Genomic DNA, 18,235 nt, shown 5'->3' with positions numbered 1-18,235 from the left:
GCAGCAACCATTTAAGCTGATCTGAACATTGTATAGGATGCTAAGTGAGATAAAATCATCTACTCTGACACTTTGGCAACGGACTTGTGAGGCGCCACTAACAAACCTCAGAAGACAGCCATAGTTTGCAGCATTTTTTTAAACGGGTTGGGGGATTAAAATGGTAAATGGAGCGCCAGAAAAATGGCGCTTGCCACCAAGCCAGACGTTTGATCTGGGGACCCACACGATGGAACTCACTTTGGCATAGTGTCTTCTGACCTCCACATCCGTGCTATGGTGTAAAACCCAAATAAATGTAATTTTTTCAAAAATTGAAAAAGTAAGCAAACAAACACTACCAAAAGAAAAAGTGTGAGAAAGAAAAGTGTGATTACCTACTCGCAAATGGATTAACTGAAGTTTCTTAAAACTCTTTCCTCATTTCCTTTCCTTTTATTTTCTTCCTTTTTTTTTTAAACATAGGGATTTTCTATGTATTCCTATCTGTCTAGTAACTCATGCTGTAGACCAGGCTAGCTTCAAACTCAGAGATCTGCCTGTCTTGGAGTGCTGGGATTAAAGGCATATGTCATATCACCATGCCTTTAATAAACCAGCTTTTTAAAATGGAAACCAATTGAAGTGCTATGAAGATACTCAGGTCTTCTGCTTTGGAAATTTTATCCCAAGGAAAACATTTAGCTAATGGCAGTATTATCTGCATCAGGCTCTTGACTGTTGAGTTATTTTAATGCCCAGTGTCTTCAAAGGTCCTTTAGAACAATGAGCAGTGTAAAAGACATAAAATACCCAACTTTGGATTCAGCCATCCAAGACAAGTGCAGACTATTTTGTAGCATTTAAAACCTAGGCCAGGCATGTGTGTCAGACCTGCACAGGTTCAAGCCAGACAGGCTCCCAGCACTGACAGCAGAAGCCAACACTGACTCCCACTCCTAACCAAAACTATCTGCAACCAATACCTTCTCACAAAAGGGAAAATCAGTTTTCTGCAGTGGAATGTCACTGGGTATATAAAACACACCCCAGGACGGGCCCAATGCCCAGGAGTAGTTAGCCAACACAAAATGAATTTCATGGCTTTTTGGTATGTGGACTTTGGGTTTTATTTTGTTTTGTTTATGAATTGTTTTTTTTATTGATCTTTTGCTTATTGGTTTTAGCTTTCCTTTTTGTGTGTTTTTCTTTAGTGTTTGTTTTTAAGATGGGGGTGGGGAGGGAGAAAGAACAAAATTGTGTGTGGTTAAGGAGCTGGGGAGTATTGGAGACAAGTTTGGAGAGGGGGAGACATGCTCAAACTACACTGTAAGGAAAATGTTTATCAACTTTAAAATGATAAGATAAAACAATAAAAATAGCCAGTAAATGGTGGTGCATGCGTTTAGTCCCAGCATATGGGAGGCAGAGGCAAGCAGATCTCTGTGAGTTCTAGCCCAGCCTTGTCTACAGAGCAAGTTCCAGGACAGCCAGTGTTATTATACAGAGATCCTGTCTCAAACAAAACAAAACAAAACAAAACAAAACAAAACAAAACAAAGAACAAAGAACATAACTATGGCAGGCTTGGAGCACAGCTCAGTGGGAGAGCACTTGCTAGCCTGGGCTCACACTCTAGGAATGAAAGCAAACAAACAAATGTTATTAGAAACTGAATAAATACTTATGACTAAAGAACAGAAGGAAGAAATGGAGAAATAGAACACAAAAGCTGAATGTTTTAACAGGGGTTGTTTTTTCTACTTATTTATTCCATGTGGAGGGGGCACTGCAGTGTGTGCATGGTGGTCAGAGGACAATTTGCAAGAATAGATTCTTGCTTTGCTTTCTACCATGTGGCTTCCAAGGCTGGAACTTAGGTAAAGGTAAGTACCTTTACCCTCTAAGCCATCTATCTCCGTGACCCCCACACACTGATATTTTGGGTGATATTACTCAAATAAGTTAGTTAACCTTTAGTCTGAATTGGAATAGTGGGGACATATCAAGCACCACTACCACACTGATTATCTGATTCTCCTAATTGCTGAAGGACACTAATTGGTTTTCATTATGAACTACACTAAAATTTGCAGGTCCAAGCCCCTAGTTATGTCTCCCCTTTTACGTTAAGGATTGCTACAGATGGGCAGGCAACAAAGTCACTGCAAGGACACTGAGAATGAGTCAGTGAGATGGCTCAGAGGGTGAAGGCACACAGAGGGCCAAGCCTGACCACCTGGGTTCAAAATCTGGAACCCACGTGGTAGAAAGAAAGAATGGACTCTCATGTTGTCTTTGGACTTCCATATATGCACTGTGGCATGCATGCATGCAAGCATCCATGCATACACACAGTAACTGAATATATTTTAAAAAATATTAGTCCTATTAACTCATTGCTTTTATCAATAATACTAATGTGTTAAATTTATATAAATAATATAAATTAATTAATAACATTAATTTTAAGTATATATTTATATAAATAATATAAATTAATAGCATTAATTAATTTTAAATACACAAGCAAGTATTAAACAGAAGCATACCACGGGCGTCTGCCTCTCTCTGGCTCGCCTACCTGTACTGCAAAGCCAGCCTCAGGGCTGTGGCGTTGGACTCGTACTTCCCCACCAGCATGCTCATCCTCTCGGCGTTGCTTTTGCATTCCTCCAGGGTTATGGTGAGAAGATCATTTTGGGATTTAAGGTGTTCAATACGACTACAAAGAAAGAAACATCGATCTTACACACTAGGACTGTGGTCCAGTATTTCACTGGTCTCACTTGCAAGTAGGCCAGGCAGTCATGGTATGATAACAGGGCAGGGAGATAGGATCAGCAGATAAAGTGCTTGCCATGCAAGCAGGTGAACCTGTGTGGAGATCCCTGCACAGGCATGGTGGCGTGCTCCTGTAATTCTAGTGATGTGGAATGGGGGCCAGAGTCAAGCCGCTTCCTGGAGATTGCTAGCCAGCTAGCCTGGTGAGCTCAGGGTGTGCTGAAAGGCTCTGTCTCGAAAACTAAGGTGAAGAGCAATGGAGAAAGACACCTGATGTCAACTTCTAACTTCTTCATACATGCACAAGTGTGTGCTCACATGAACTCATACATGTGCTACAGACACACAAACACAGATGTATATGTACAACACACGTGTGATATGGGAGGCTGGAGACACAGCTCAGCAAAGTGAAACACTTGTGGCAAAAGCACTAGGAGCTGAGTTCAATCTCCTGCAACCACTTAAGAGCCAGGCAGAGTGGCGCTATATATAATCCCAGCACTGGGAAGGCGAACGGATGGGCCTTGGGGGTTTGCTCACCAGACAGCCTAGCCGAAATGGCTCCAGATTCAGGTACTCTTACCTCGTGAGAAGGAGGTGGAGAGTGACTGAGAAAGACACTTGGCAGTTCTTTTTCTTCCACACGTACACAGATGTACATGAATTCATATACACAACACACACATAATTACAAAGATGATATGGCGTGGTTGGGCATTTTAGCAAGTATAACGGACACAGAACAAATAAAATAATTGTCAAATTCAGTGTGAAGCAAAAATAGAGAGCCAGGGCTGAATGTCATGGTGCTCATCTTTAATCCCAGAACTCAGGAGGCAGGCACAACTCTTCAAATCTGAGTGAGTTCCAGGACGGCCACAGCTATGTAGAGAGACCCTGACTCAAAAAACAAAAGACAACAACTACGAAGAAATTAGACTCTGGTACCCAGTTATACTTCACCTATGAGGCCATGGGTCTATCGTAAGGAAAGCAACAGCTTTGACCTCCTATAACTCTGCAGAGTAACTCCAACTATGCTGCAGCAAGCCACACTGCATGGGGCAAGACACCAATCATGGTCATAACAGCTGCTCTGTGCTGAGGCTTTGTTGGGTCATTCTCTATTAGCTTGCCCAATCAGGTATGATCATAGCTGTTACCCAGATAAGGAGATGCATTCAGATATTGAAAGGTCAAGTTCCTTAACTTGGGATGTAACCTAGATCCTCTGGTTGGCTGGTCAACCTAGATCCTCTGCTCTTAATCACACACCACACAGCAAAAGGTGAATTTGGGAACAACCAGGAATATTCCACTAGGTTGTCCCTAAGTAGGAAATGGACCAGAGACCTGTGATTATGTCCAAAGGACCTTCTAGGCTTGCTCAGGTCAGGACACCACTTGCTGGTCTTCTTCTGAATGTAAAGGCTGTGAGTGTTTGAGTTTCTCAGGCTCAGACTTTGAGGGGGTGTGGGGAGGGTCCCCTCTTCTGTCCACACTCTCCATACTAGTGCTTCTATCCAGGAGGCACTGTTTCCATGGCTCCCCATCTTTTCTAGCACACACCACCCTCTGTGTGCCAGTCCCACACATCAGCTGCCTCCTGGCATCCCCATTGGGGGAGGGGGTCATACACTGCTTCCAATTTAACAGTGACAGGGAGCTCAGTTTTCTTCAGCCTGCTCTCCCTCACCTTCTCTGTACTGGTAGTTACTGCTGCCACGCTCCCAGCATCACAAGCTAGCTCGGGAACATCTAGAGTCTCTCCTTACAGCCAGACCTAGCAGGGCTAAGGCTTCCCTTACTCTGAATGCATCATGTGCTGTGGCTCCTGGCCCGTCACAGTCATCTCTCTGCTCCCACTCTTTCTATCCTTTACCTTGAAGTTCCAGAAGGCAGAACAGGTTTTGTTCTTCCCATTTCAAATGCCTTCTAACTATATTTAGGCTAAAGAGTAAACTCTGCTATGGAATCTGATTCTGTATCTATGCCAGCCTCTGCCTGGGGGTCCTCCTGCTTCCTGTGCGTCCTCCAGGGCCCCTCCACCTCAGCCCCACTGGCTTTGTGTGGATCCTCGTTCACACCATTTTTGTCCAGCTCAGACTCAAGAGCCTTCCAACCTTGTCATGGCTGCTCTTTTTCCTTAACACCTCATGATAAATGTCTCCTATTTAGAGACACCTCTATGGTCTACTACTTACCAAGGAACAAGCCCCCCAGGCAAGGGATATAACTCAGTCGTGGAATGGCTGCATAGCTTGTCTAAGGCCCTGGCTTTAACCTCCAGCACCCAGTGTAACAACAATAACAGATAAAATACTTGATTCTTTCAGGATCCGGGTTACTTTCCCTTGATGTTTCCTCTACTGTGTTCATTCTACATCTTCTAACAGAACATATGCTTCATGAGATCAGAGCCCTTCTCTATTTTTCATGCTACATACTCTAGCACACAGTAGGTGCTTAACACAGATGTGCAACATGAGTAAGCACAGTTTTGTGAGTTTCCCTACCCCAAGGAAATCAGAGTCAGAGACTAGCCTTATTTTGTTTTAGGAGTAATTGTCTTTTAATGTTGAGACAATGAAATAGCAGTCATTAAGACAGTGTTTCTAAGAAGACCCAGGTTCTGACCACAGTTACACTCATAGAACAACAGGGTGAGGGCAAAAGGCAGGGTCTGGAATTCTCCCTGTTAACTGTGTTGGACTTCATCTCTCACCTTTCCACTTCAAAACCTTTGTTTCCTCATCGCAGAGGGAGACTAGCCTAATCCTCACAAGTTGAACATTAAGACAGTTTTCTGTGAGCATCCATTGTGTGAGGCTAAACACATAACCTGTGCTTTGAGTACTAAAGAGTGAGTGGCCCTTCTTCATTCTCTCCTGGGCGCACAGAGGGCAAACTGAGAAGAAAGGTGCCTTCCCCAAGTTCAGCACCAAAACAGACCTTTGAAATCCCAGAGAAGAGCTCTTCAGCTGAACAGACGGCAAAGGGCAGATCTGATTCAGGCCTACACCTGGGAAGGCCAGTGCAGGAAAAGCTTTCTGCTTTGTTGCTATGATATGTTCATCAGGATTGGCACTTTAAAAGACTTTGGATTTAACAAGGAAACCATTTAAAGACTTAAAATCCCTTAAATGGGCCTGGAGAGATGGCTCAGCAGTTAAAAGTATATGCTTTTCTTGCAGAAGATCTGAGTTTGATTCTCAGAACCTATGCTGGGCAGCCTACAGCCTCTTATAATTCTAGTGTAGGGGAGATCTGATGCCTCTGGCCTCCACGGGCACTTGTGCGCTCATACCCACACAGACGTAGACACACATATGCCCATTTAAAAAAAAGGAATCTTTGAGATGGCCTAAATTGCCACATTCCCTTTGTTCTCAAGAACAAGCACAACTTCATGTCAAGGAGGAGTCACATGTTAGTTTGATTTATTTCATTTTGCCACACACAAGAGGAATGGAACTGTGCAATGGTAGATGGGAATTAGTGCTCACATTCCTTCCTGATTAGTTCAAGCACCTCCCTGCTCTTCCTGTGCTCCCCCTGAAGACTGCTAAGTCAAGACTCCATTCTTGGAAACTGTTCAAAGGGTCATTCTGTTACCATGGAATAGAGTCTGAGTCAGCATGGTGAGTGGGTTTGGCTGGGGTCCTTCTTAGCTTTGGAAGGAGTTCCCTCATCACTAAATCCACTAAGCTTGTCTTTACCGAGAAGCAGGAGTGCATACTACATCTGTCCATATCAAGAGAATCGGTAAGAAAGCTGGTAGATGGTAAACTCCTCCAGTTAGGATAGGATGTGGGGACTCAGGCCTGTGCTTGTGAGAAGAGTGCATAAAGAAATGTAGACAGTCCTCAGAAAGAGCAGGGAATTAGACCAACACGTGGGGCCAATGCCAAGAACGGCTCCAGCACACTGCTTTTGCTGCTTCTGGCAAACACTGACTCAACATTCCAGGACTTCCCACTGTGACTCTCCACAGCCCTGGCCCACGTACTTGGCAGCCGCCTATGACCTACTTGACATTCTCTGTGGATTGCTCCCAGGACTCGCTATGTGCTTCACTAGGTCCAACATGAAATGAGAAGTCAGGGCAGGGCTCTGTGTCCATACGTAATTAAGGATTTACAACAGTAACAGCACAGTCAGAGTGCATGTGTCTGACCTTCCTACACACAAGGCCCTGTGTGAATGTCTGTCCTGGGCCTATGAAGTTGACCCTGTCTGCCACAAGCCTGTCATGTCTCCATCTCAACCCCACCATCCTGGCAATCTCACTCCAGGTCACAATGCACAAGCCAATTTGGATGATCCTTTAGAAAGAGGGTCGGATGCTGGCGAGGATGTGGAGAAAGAGGAGAAAGAGAACACTCCTCCATTGCTGGTGGGATTGCAAGCTGGTACAACACTCTGGAAATCAGTTTGGCAGCTCCTCAGTAAATTGGACATAGTATTACCTGAGGACCCAGCTATATCACTCCTGGGCATATACTCAGAAAGTGCTCCTACATGTAATAAGGACACATGTTCTACTATGTTCATAGCAGCCTTATTTATAATAGCCAGAAGCTGGAAAGAACCCAGATGTCCTTCAACAGGGGAATGGATACAGAAAATGTGGTATATTTACACAATGGAGTACTACTCAGCAATTAAAAATGATGAACTTGTGAAATTCTTAGGCAAATGGATGGAACTAGAAAATATCATCCTGAGAGAAGTAACCCAATCACAAAAGAACACACATGGTATGCATTTACTGATAAGTGCATATTAGCCCCAAAGCTCTGAATACCCCAGATACAACTCACAGACCACATGAAGCTCAAGAAGGAAGACTAGAAAGGGTAACAAAATACTCATGGGAGCATATATGGAGACAAAGTGTAGAACAGAGACTGAAGAAAAGGCCATCCAGAGACTGTTCCACCTGGGGATTCATCCCATATAAAGTCACCAAACCCAGACACTATTGTGGATGCCTAGAAATGCTTGCTGATATAGTTGTCTCCTGAGAGGCGCTGGCAGAGCCTTACATATACAGAGGTGAATGCTAACAGCCAACCACTGGACTGACTCTGGGGTCCCCAATGGAAGATAGAGAAAGGACTAAAGGAGCTGAAGGGGTTTGCAACCCCATAGGAGGAACAACATTATTAACCAAACAGACCCTCCCACCCCCGCCCCGAGCTCCCAGGGACTAAGTGACCAACCAAAAAGTACATATGGTTCCAGCTGCATATGTAGCAGAGGATGGCCTTGTCAGGCATCAATGGGAGGAGAGATCCTTGGTCCTATTAAGGCTCAATAGATGCCCCAGTATAGGGGAATCAAGGGCAGGGAGGAGGGAGTGGGTGGGTGGGTGAAGGAACACCCTTATAGAAGCAAGGGGAGGGGGGAGGGGATAGGAGGTTTCTGGGAAGGAGGGAAACCAGTAAAGGGGATAACATTTGAAATGTAAGTAAAGAAAATATCCAATAATGCACACACACACAAACAGACACACACACACACACACACACACACACACACACACACACACACACGTATATACAACTCCTGCCCCACCCCCACCCTCCCCCGAGTGAAATATGTCAGATTGCTTCTTTACCTATTCAGTCGTTCCGTTTCCACCTCAAACTCTCTAATCTTGCTCTCAGAGATGGCAGATCCGTGTGAGTATAGTGTTTGGAAAATTTCCTGGATATTGGAGCAGTCCTGGAGTGAGTGGGCCAGGTGTTCTGCCACACTGCTGGAAACCTGTACAAATGAGCACAATGGCCCCTTAGAGATGTCAGGTCAGACACACCGGTCCCCACGCCCCATCTGCACATGAGACAGCTTAAAGCCAAGATGCCTTAAGAATTTGGCGCCAGCAGATGGTTACCCTTCTGTATCTCATGAGTCTCAGTTGGTATAATTCTAGCATTAAAAAATGACTGTGACAGTGTTGTGTGAAACACCATCGGCTCACAGCTGCACCTCCTGAATAGCTCATGCTGGGAAGCAACCGCAGATCAGTTCTTCTAGAGTTCTGACAATTTGGGACTTTAAACACAGTCTGGAATTTCTTCTATCTTCAACTCCTGACACTCCACAGCCACAGACTTGCGTGACTGTGTCCCAAGAAAGATGCTGTCCCTTTTATCCTCACAGTTTGGGTTTGGCACAGAATCTGAAGGCATGTGTTTTTTTTTGTTCAATGCAAAACTTTAAATTAGAAAATTAAAGTAAGTTTTCTGGGTTGTTTTTTAGCCCCTTTCCTTTTGCCCTAGAATCCAACAGCTGGCTCTCCAAGTTCCGTGCCTAGTCACAAAGCATACTCCTTAAAGAACTAAAGCTATAGGGCTGGGGAGATGGCTCAATGGTTAAGAGCACTGACTGCTCTTCCAGAGGTCTTGAGTTCAATTCCCAGCAACCACATGGTGGCTCACAAATGTCTATCCTAGGATCTGATGCCCTCTTCTGGCACACAGGTATACACACAGTAGAACACACATATACATAAATAAATCTTTAAAATAAAAACAAAAACAGTAAAAGAACTGAAACGACTCCATTGTCACCTCACCAGCTTCACTCTTCCTCCCTGGAGGTGAGAGACACTAGCATGAAGACTCACACCAAACAGTGAGGTCCAACCCATGCTCTGTCAGCCATGGGCCCACTTCCAAGGCAGTATCCCCACTCCCTGAGCAGTGTGTTCCCCTTCAAGTTTTATGTGCAAAGAGATAATTCTTTTGGAGTTTTGCAATTTCCTAGGTCTCTGTGAGGCATGATGATGTAAAGCAAATACTTCAAAACATTCATTGGCAATGATCAATAACTAACTAAATATTATTTATTTTTTGGAAGGTTTTAAGTGTGTGAGAAGGGATTGGGGGAGATATCTACCTTAAAACTGAAGTAGCAAGTCACTATTTAGAAACTTTATAATTTCTCTTTGCCCCTGTGGAATGAAATCCTTACAATTTCGTTATCCAATTAACCAACAAATCGGAGGTGACCTGCAGCACTGCCGTCCTTTAGGAGCCAGGGTCTGCGTGGCTCCCTAGGGTTCCATTGTCCCTTGCCCCTCACCGACACTCACCCCGATGCTACTGATTTCTGAGCCCAGGACTGGCCTATCAGATGATGAGGATTCAGATCTCGTCTTTGATAGCTTCACTCTCTCAGCAATCTAAAGAAAAGAAAAATTTATCAGAAAGTCCAGACCCGTGCCCCGCATAGATTGAGGCACATTGCAATCAAAAAATTGCTTACACAATTTTTAGACCTGTCAACTAAAGTGATTCATCAAAACACTTCAAAAGAATTCCCTGGCTCAATTATGCTGCCGTAAACTTAAAATGGGGCTTCTCAACCTCAGCACATTTGAGGCTGGGCACCTCAGGTGGGATAGAGCAAGCTATTGTGTAGCATCTCTGGCTTCTAGCCTGGGGTAGAATGAGCTATTGTGTAATATCTCTGGCTTCTAACCACAAGAAGCCTACAGCACTCCAGTTGTAACCTTTCAAAATGTTCCTTGGGAGACAAAACTCATGCCTGGTTAAGAAGCAATGGTTTCACCTAACTTACTAACTGTGGAGGCTGAGAAACAGCCTCATTGTGGAGACTATTAGTGCTGGCAGGCAGAAGACACCTGCTATTTGTACCGTGCGACAGAGTCTTTTTAGGAAAGTGGACAAAAGCTCTGACCAAGGTGCTACAGTAAAGAACAAGTGGTAACAATAATTTCTTTTCTTTCTTATTTTTCCTTTTGTGACAGTGTCTCACTATGTACTCCCGGATGGCCTGGAGCTCATTGTGATCCTCCTGCCTCTGCCTCCTGGCTGGAATTACAGGCCTGCACTTCCACCCTCAGTTCTATGATTTATTTCTTCTGCTGGCCATGGCTGTCATTCTTCTGAGGGGGACCACATTGCTTCATCACTCAGGGTCCCCCAAGGGCTGATGGTTCCTTGAATGCAAGCACTCATCCATGGTGAGGTCACACTCGACAAAACTCTCACAATGGTTTGTCAGCTGTGACATTTTCCAGTAGGCTGATTAATGAGACCTGGTATGCAGGTTGCATCTAAGAGAGACTTAAACCTATTAGAGGGTTATCTCTCTCTGCAGCTTGATTTGGGAGAGTTGACACTCAGTCCCAGGGGAGGAGGATGTGTACTGGTATGCCTGCACAATGGTGGGCTCAGCCACAGCTGGAGTTTTGAGATAAAAAGTGTTCCGACCTCACCAGACTCATCCCAGAGAGCTCACCTTAGCGATGGGGATGTCATTGCTGCTACTGCTGGTGCTTAGCTCTCCGGTGCTGGGGTTAATTGGGCGATTGGCAGGGGTGAGGCGACCCGGGCTAGAAGGTCCAGTAGCCTGCACACTCTGCAGTCGAGTTTGAAGCTCTCGGACCTGAAAACATAATCCCTTTAGACAGAGTTGGCAGTTTCACGGTTAAATAGCAAAAGAGCCAGACAGCCTATTCCAAAGTTTTCAACTGTGCTGCTCAGCTGGCCAAGTCCACTGAAACTACTGAGTCTATAAGTGGGCTCACTGCTGACCAATCATCTGTTATTTACAAGCAAGAAAGAGAATATACAATCTAAGTGTTAGAAGCTTCCAACACAAGAGGGAAGTTTGCAGGAAAGCATCTGGTGCTGCAGTGGGCAACTCAGGTAAAGATGTGATGTCTAGTCTTAGGAAACCCAGAGGCCACACAGGGATAGTGAACAAGAGTTGTAACACACACACACACACACACGAATGCTAGAAATATCTGTCTCTAGTGCTCCAAGGCAGCCAAACTTGGGAAGACTGTACCTCCACCTGAAGCTACTCCAGGGAATATAAAGAGGTATATGGTAGGAGAACTGGGTTCCGTAGGAGAACATGTCAGGCTGGGCTTGGTAGAGGCATGGCTGCGGCAGGGAGGGGATGGGGAGGTAGAACTGTGTGCACAGCATCTGGAGAATGTGCAGTACTGCACCAAACAGACAGGGCTTTGGGAGAGAGGTGAGACCAAGCTGGAGTGACAGTGAAGGTACCAGCAGCTTTCCTCCAGGTAACCGAGGCTCGGAGCACCCCTGGTATGGTAGGGAGGAGCGGCTAAATAATAAATCATGAAAAAGCCAAAACAAAACATAAGAACACGGGCCCTGTGGATACATTTAAGGCACAAGAGTGGAGGCTGGAGAGATGGCTTGGTGTTACGAGCCCTGACTGCTCTTCCAGGAGACCAGAGCTCAATCTGAACCATTTACATGGAGGCTCATAATTATCCGTAACTCCAGTCCCAGGGGACCAGATGCCCCATTCTGGCCTACACTGGCACCAGGCGCAGGTAAGATGCACAGGCATACATGCAGGCCAAAACACCCATACAAATAAAATTTAAAAAATATCATAAAATATGCCCTATTAACACCCAATGAATATCTAATTGTCACTTATCTGTAGTTACTGCTCTGTGGCCACCAAGGGGAGAAACATCCCAGTATGTGGGACAGTTGCAACCTTTATGATAACCCTGGACACACTTTTATCATTAGAGTATCGGGGCTATTATAAGCTAGCTATGGAACCAAGATGACCTTGAACTTCTGAAGCTCCCATCTTTACCTCTTGATTGCTAGAATTACAGGGAAGTACTACTAAGCCTGGTTTATTATGCCAAAAAATTCATATGAATGAAGCACCAGATATAGGCAGCCAGAAGGTACGCCTGGACATTTAGAACAGGGTTTTCTAATCTTTATGGTATACCAGATCTCCCTTTCAGGGATAGTGAGAAACTGGGGTGGCAGAAGCCTGCCCTAGTGAGCCCCTGAAAGGCATGACTGCTGGTCATCAGGGAACCATACCTTGAGCCGCTGACCCAAGGCTATAAGGCATAATACAAAGCATCACAGACAGGCAGAGCAGAGCCCAATCTCTGTGCTAGCTCTCAATGCCACAGTCCTTCCAGGCAAGGGCAGAGAGCAGATACACACACACACACACACACACACACACACACACACACACAGCCCTCTCTAAGAGCTTCTAAAAAGCTTTCATATTAAATGTCTGTGCTATCTCTACCATGATATCTTGGGAATCAAAAGTAATTGAAGTTTCAATAATTCATCAACATATTATAAGCCAAAATAGGGAAATTCCCTTGTAGCAAATTGCATTCAATATCGAAGCAGATATCAAAAGAGCCCAATGCTTTGCTGTGGCTTCCAGGAGCTGGGGATTGCTAGAAATGCACAGTGTTCTCACAACACAACAGAAGCGAGGGCCACAGTCAGAACATAACCAGACTGCAAAGACACATGCCTGCCAGAGTCAAACAGAATTCATGATGGGAGCTCAGTCTGGAACAGTCCCTGGCAAACCAAAGGCAATGTCAGTACAGAGGTTCATCAGGCCATGGAGCAGAGGGGGAGCGGAGGGCCGGTGCTTCCATTCTGTTCCTGGGCAGCTTTCCTGATTGAGTCAGTAAGGCTCTGAATAATTAACAAAGTTAACATCACTCTAAAACGAAGCCATCACTGGCCTGTTCCTAAATTACCAGTCAGTGTACTTGGTTTGCTTGGTTGGGATGTTTTGAGTGAGGATCTTAGTCCTTATCCCAGGCTGGTCTTGGATCTTAGAGCAATTGCCCTGCCTCAGTTTCTCCAGTACAAGGATTCAGGCGTAAGCCACCATGATTGGATTTGAAAACTACAAACGGTTCTAGAAAATGTGTTAAGACATCACTTAAAATGACCCATGCTTTAGAAACATTTGCTCTTCTAATCACAAAGGTGCTGGATATGACTGTAGAAATAAGTAGTAGGGGGCTGGAGAGATGGCTCAGCGGTTAAGAGCACTGACTGCTCTTCTGAAGGTCCTGAGTTCAAATCTCAGCAACCACATGGTGGCTCACAACCATCCGTAATGAGATCTGATGCCCTCTTCTGGTGTGTCTGAAGATAGCTACAGTGTACTTACATATAACAATAAATAAATCTTTAAAAAAAAAAAAAAGAAAAGCTAAGTAGCACTGCAGGTTAAAACAGAAAAGGTTAGCATGTCCCTCCTAACTGCTCTCAGGCCATTGCTTCTAGTCATTTCCAGTGTGTATTCATGTGGTTCAGTAATTTCTCATCTATCTATTCTCATTTTAAAAGCTATGGACCCCTGTGAAAAATTAAAGGATGATATCTTCTTTTTGGACTATACCTTATTTTTGAATGACAGTGTTCATCAGTAGGAAAAAAAATCAGCTGAGCAGCCGCAGGGTTACCTGAGTGTCTCCTACAGATTTAGGGTGAAATTAAATGAGTCAATACTAGAACTGAAGGGGTCCCAATAAACCAAGTTAGCTTAAGCAAGGACCAGGAGGCAGGTGGCCAGCCATTAGAGGTTTCCTTTTCACTTCTCCCATAGGAATGGGTTGGATTAGGACTCCCTCTACATAATACCTGGGAATGTGACCATTTCAGAACAGTCTCTGTAGATGGAATGACACTACAGATCTCTGTGATCATCCTGGACTTAGAATAGGCACCACACAATGACCTGCTTCTTAAAAGGGGGTGGGAGTGGGGGGTTGAGGCAGACATAAAACCAGTGAAGGACATATGGAGATTAATATAGAGAATGTCTGCACATCAAGAGCTATTAGATGGAACTGAAAGATGAACTGAAGGCTGCTCCTTTCCAGTCTGTAGAGACAGTGTAGCCCTGCCACACACATTATGATTTGCAAGTTTTGGACCCAAGTGATGTTAAAGAATAAGTTTTTTAAAAAAATTATATATTTGCAGTAATTACCTAATAAACCCATCTTCTATTGAAGATTTTTTTTTTATTAAAGGACATATGCTTTTCCTCTAGAGAATACTTTGTTGTTGTTTGTATTGTGTTATTTTGTTTTGTTTTCAGAAGTGGGACAGTCAACATTCAAAGTGTATCCAAAGGAAGACTGATTTATCTAGGAAAGCCATGTATCATCCTGACAACACTTATGAACTGGGTTCCTCAGTCCCAACCCCTGACATTGGGAGGCTACTTTCTTGATTCTCTTAAACTCAGTACATAGCCAATGCCCGTGCAGGTACACAGAAATTGATCCATTGCAAACACCGAGACTCTGATAGTGTATAAGGTAAGGCCTTTGTCTTTCGAGGGCTAGAAATTTAGCAAACTGTGATGGGAATCTTCTATAAAAATGGAGTCCAAAGGCCGGGCGGTGGTGGCGCACGCCTGTAATCCCAGCACTCTGGGAGGCAGAGGCAGGCGGATTTCTGAGTTCAAGGCCAGCCTGGTCTACAGAGTGAGTTCCAGGACAGCCAGGGCTCAGAGAAACCCTGTCTCAAAAAGAACCAAAAATCCAAAAAAAAAAAAAAAAAAAAAAATGGAATCCACAACCAACATCAACTGTAGAAGAGAAAAGGCAACTCTCCTTCACAACACAGGATGAAGACAGTGGACTCTTGGTTCTCTCTGGTTCTCATTTAAGGCTTTGGGACCTGTTTTGCTTTACTAGGTTAACAGAAGAAAAAGAACCAAAGCAGGGTGGGGGGAGTAGATGGGAAGGGATGGGGTTGCAAACAGTGAAGGGGGAATAAAGATGGCGAGACACTCTAGTACCCACCCAGATGCATGGGGATCAGTCCCTGCCACATATGGATACCCAGGTGGAGTGTGGAGGTAAGACTCCATCTTCAGACAGAATTTCTTTATTGACAGCAGTGTTCTCCAGCAACCATGTCTACTCACCCTACAGATTACTCCCAGATGCACAGGATTAGCCTGTATGTACTTGCAGTATGTCTAGTTTACCCAAGGAGATGAATTTTAAATTGTGTTTGACTGGAACTTAATTAGACTCAAACTTGAATAGTTGTATGCGGCTAGTTGTTACTGTGCTGGTCAGTACAGTTGTATAAATATTCAAGGATGTTAAACAGCTGCCCACACTTGAAGCTTGGTGACATCATAAGTCATAAGTCATGCTATTCCTCAATAGAGTGGAAACACACACACATACACACACAGAGAAAGAAGGGGGAAGAGAGAGACACATACAGAGACAGACAGAGACAGAGAGACAGAGACAGAGAGAGACAGAGACTGACCATCCCCATCCCCCACCTCCAGAAAGAATGATATCAACTTTGAACACGTGAAATTTGAGGAAACTTTTATATGGTATACACAGAGAGTTCCAGGACAGCCAGAGCTATGTAGAAAGAGCCTGAGTCTCTTAAAGAGACAAAGAATGAATGGAAAGGAGGAAGGAAGGGAGCAAGGAAGGAAGGAAGGAAGGGAGGGAGGGAGGGAGGAAGGAAGGATAGAAGGAAGGAAGACTTGATGAAAGAAGAGAGAATAGAAACAAACTTGAGGGAAGTTGAACAGAAAGATGTATGTTTAGGAATTCTGCGTGTAGCTAAGGCCTAGATAGGAAAGAGATATAGTCACATGGGCGAAGAGTCAGTGGAGAACAGGGAAAGGAACACCCACTCCCTGGGGTCAGGGAAAGAGGGCATGGCAGGCAGAAAGAAGGGTGAATTGCAGAAAGAGGGAAAGTGGGAACCAGAGGGATTCTCACCTCATGGAGTACAGTGGACTGAATTAGCAGATGTTAGAGATGAGGAGGGGTGTGAGCTAGGGTGATAAAGTAAGGAAAGATGCGGATGGACAAGTCTTCTCAGCAGCACAAGGGCTCAGCTGAACTTCCAATCAAGTCAAGTCTGAGGACGCGTTATCCTCTAATTCTGGAAACTTTGTTAAAATAATAGTAAAGGATAGAAAAAAAGAAGAATATGCATGGGGCAGCCATAGAAATAAGAGCGGTGTCTAAACAGGAGTAAGATGGCTTTAGCAAAAGCCAACTCTCCCTAACAATGTATGGAAATGCTGCTGTATGGGAAAGGGACCATGAGAGAGACACCCATTGCCCAGGGCAAAAGAAAGACAGCAAAATCTCTAGTTGCCGGGCCTGAGAGCTAACATCATAGAAGACAAACAGGAGGGCAAGAGATAGGGAGGGGGCTCCTGGACCAACCAGTCCTCTGCCCAACAAAGCCCGAAGGCTCCTGCTACATCTTTCTGTGAAATGTGTACAAAGTTTGTTACTCTCTGAGCTCATGGACTCTCCCTGGAGCTGTGAAGAAGGGGGTACCTGTAAAAAATAAAAATCCCAAACTAAGTGTGGGATGGTCTCTGTATCTCCTCCCATGGGTATTTTGTACCCTATCTAAGAAGAACCAACGTATCCACATTGGTCTTCCTTCTTAAGGAAGGTCTGTGACTTATATCTTGGCTATTCCAAGCTTCTGGGCTAATATCCACTTAGCAGGGAGTACATACCATATGGCACAATTCTATAATTGTCTAATTCCAGCATTAAGAAGCCTGGAAGGATCTTGTGTCTGAGCCCAGCTTGGTTGAACCCTATCTCTAAATCAATAACTCAAAAGTCAGATATGGCATATTTGTATGGGTTTCAAGTCTATACTATGCACACACCATAGGACCTTATTATCACCTAATACTGGTGTATATTGCCTAGCCTCTTCCTACCTCAGACATCAAACTTGTAACTCACCCAACCTAGTGTCATTAGAGATCAGGAGACTGGAGTTTTGACCAGGAAGCTGCCAGATGTGAAGTAACAATTTTAGAGAGGAGGAAAGGAGAGAGGCAGTCAACTAACCCAGAAGAGTCTGCTCCAGACAAAAAGGATGAACATAGCAGACTATGTCACAATAGACATATCCAGGATTCCTAAGAAATAAGAGGAGGTGGTTTTTATAAACTGTGGGAAGCAATGCCAAACACACTCTGTCTGTGTCTCTGTGTGTCTATGTCTGTGTCTGTCTGTCTGTTTCTGTCTGTCTGTCTGTCTCTCTGTCTCTGTCTGTCTCTCTCTGTCTCTCTCTGTCTGTCTCTCTGTTTCTCCCTCTCTCTTTCTCTCTCTCTCCTCTCTCTCATTTCTCTTCCCTTGCACTCAAATCTCAGTATGTAGCCCACACTGTTGTGAAACTCTGCCACATGAGCTCCAGGAATGACAAGTGTGGACTACGACACAAAGGCTGATATCGAATTTTAAAAGATCGTTCCTTATGATGGCCTCTGAAAGCAAGAATATTGATTTGCTTCATTCACTACAGTAGTGCCTAGCCTACAATTATGACTGACAGTCTTGAGAAAAGGCATCTAATGCTGAAAAAAAAACCTGTTACATAAAAATCTAATACATAGCAGACTATGGGTCACACCCTCATACCCCAACAAATGACAAACAGAAGTTGACATGGGGGTGGTCCTGGGTCATCTGGGCCATGGAAGAAAGGAAACAGAACAATCAGGTAGAGTCTTGAAGATAACCTGTGGCTTGCCTAGAAGCTGTAGGGAGGGCAAGGCTTCAGAGGGCAGCTTCCCCTGGATGCTGTGAAGGCAGGGGACTGACTCCTTGGAAGCTTCC

General features: G+C 44.5%; 1 protein-coding gene across 2 annotated transcripts in view; it reads right to left on the bottom strand.

The window, feature by feature from the left end:
- The window catches only part of Mcc (MCC regulator of WNT signaling pathway), a 231,444-nt gene that overhangs the window by 39,680 nt on the left and 173,529 nt on the right, over positions 1-18,235 (bottom strand). For both annotated transcript variants that reach the window (XM_052155938.1, XM_052155939.1), the window contains exons 7-10: positions 11,041-11,187; positions 9,869-9,958; positions 8,390-8,538; positions 2,564-2,704 (exon numbers count right to left, since the gene is read on the bottom strand). In XM_052155938.1, coding sequence (XP_052011898.1) covers positions 2,564-2,704; positions 8,390-8,538; positions 9,869-9,958; positions 11,041-11,187 — 527 coding nt within the window. The remainder of the gene's footprint in view (positions 1-2,563; positions 2,705-8,389; positions 8,539-9,868; positions 9,959-11,040; positions 11,188-18,235) is intronic.

The sequence above is a fragment of the Apodemus sylvaticus genome, chromosome 13, assembly GCF_947179515.1.
Source record: "Apodemus sylvaticus chromosome 13, mApoSyl1.1, whole genome shotgun sequence".
Classification (NCBI taxonomy): domain Eukaryota; kingdom Metazoa; phylum Chordata; class Mammalia; order Rodentia; family Muridae; genus Apodemus; species Apodemus sylvaticus.
Note: the sequence above shows the minus strand (reverse complement) of the source record. Positions and strands in the feature narration are given on the sequence as shown.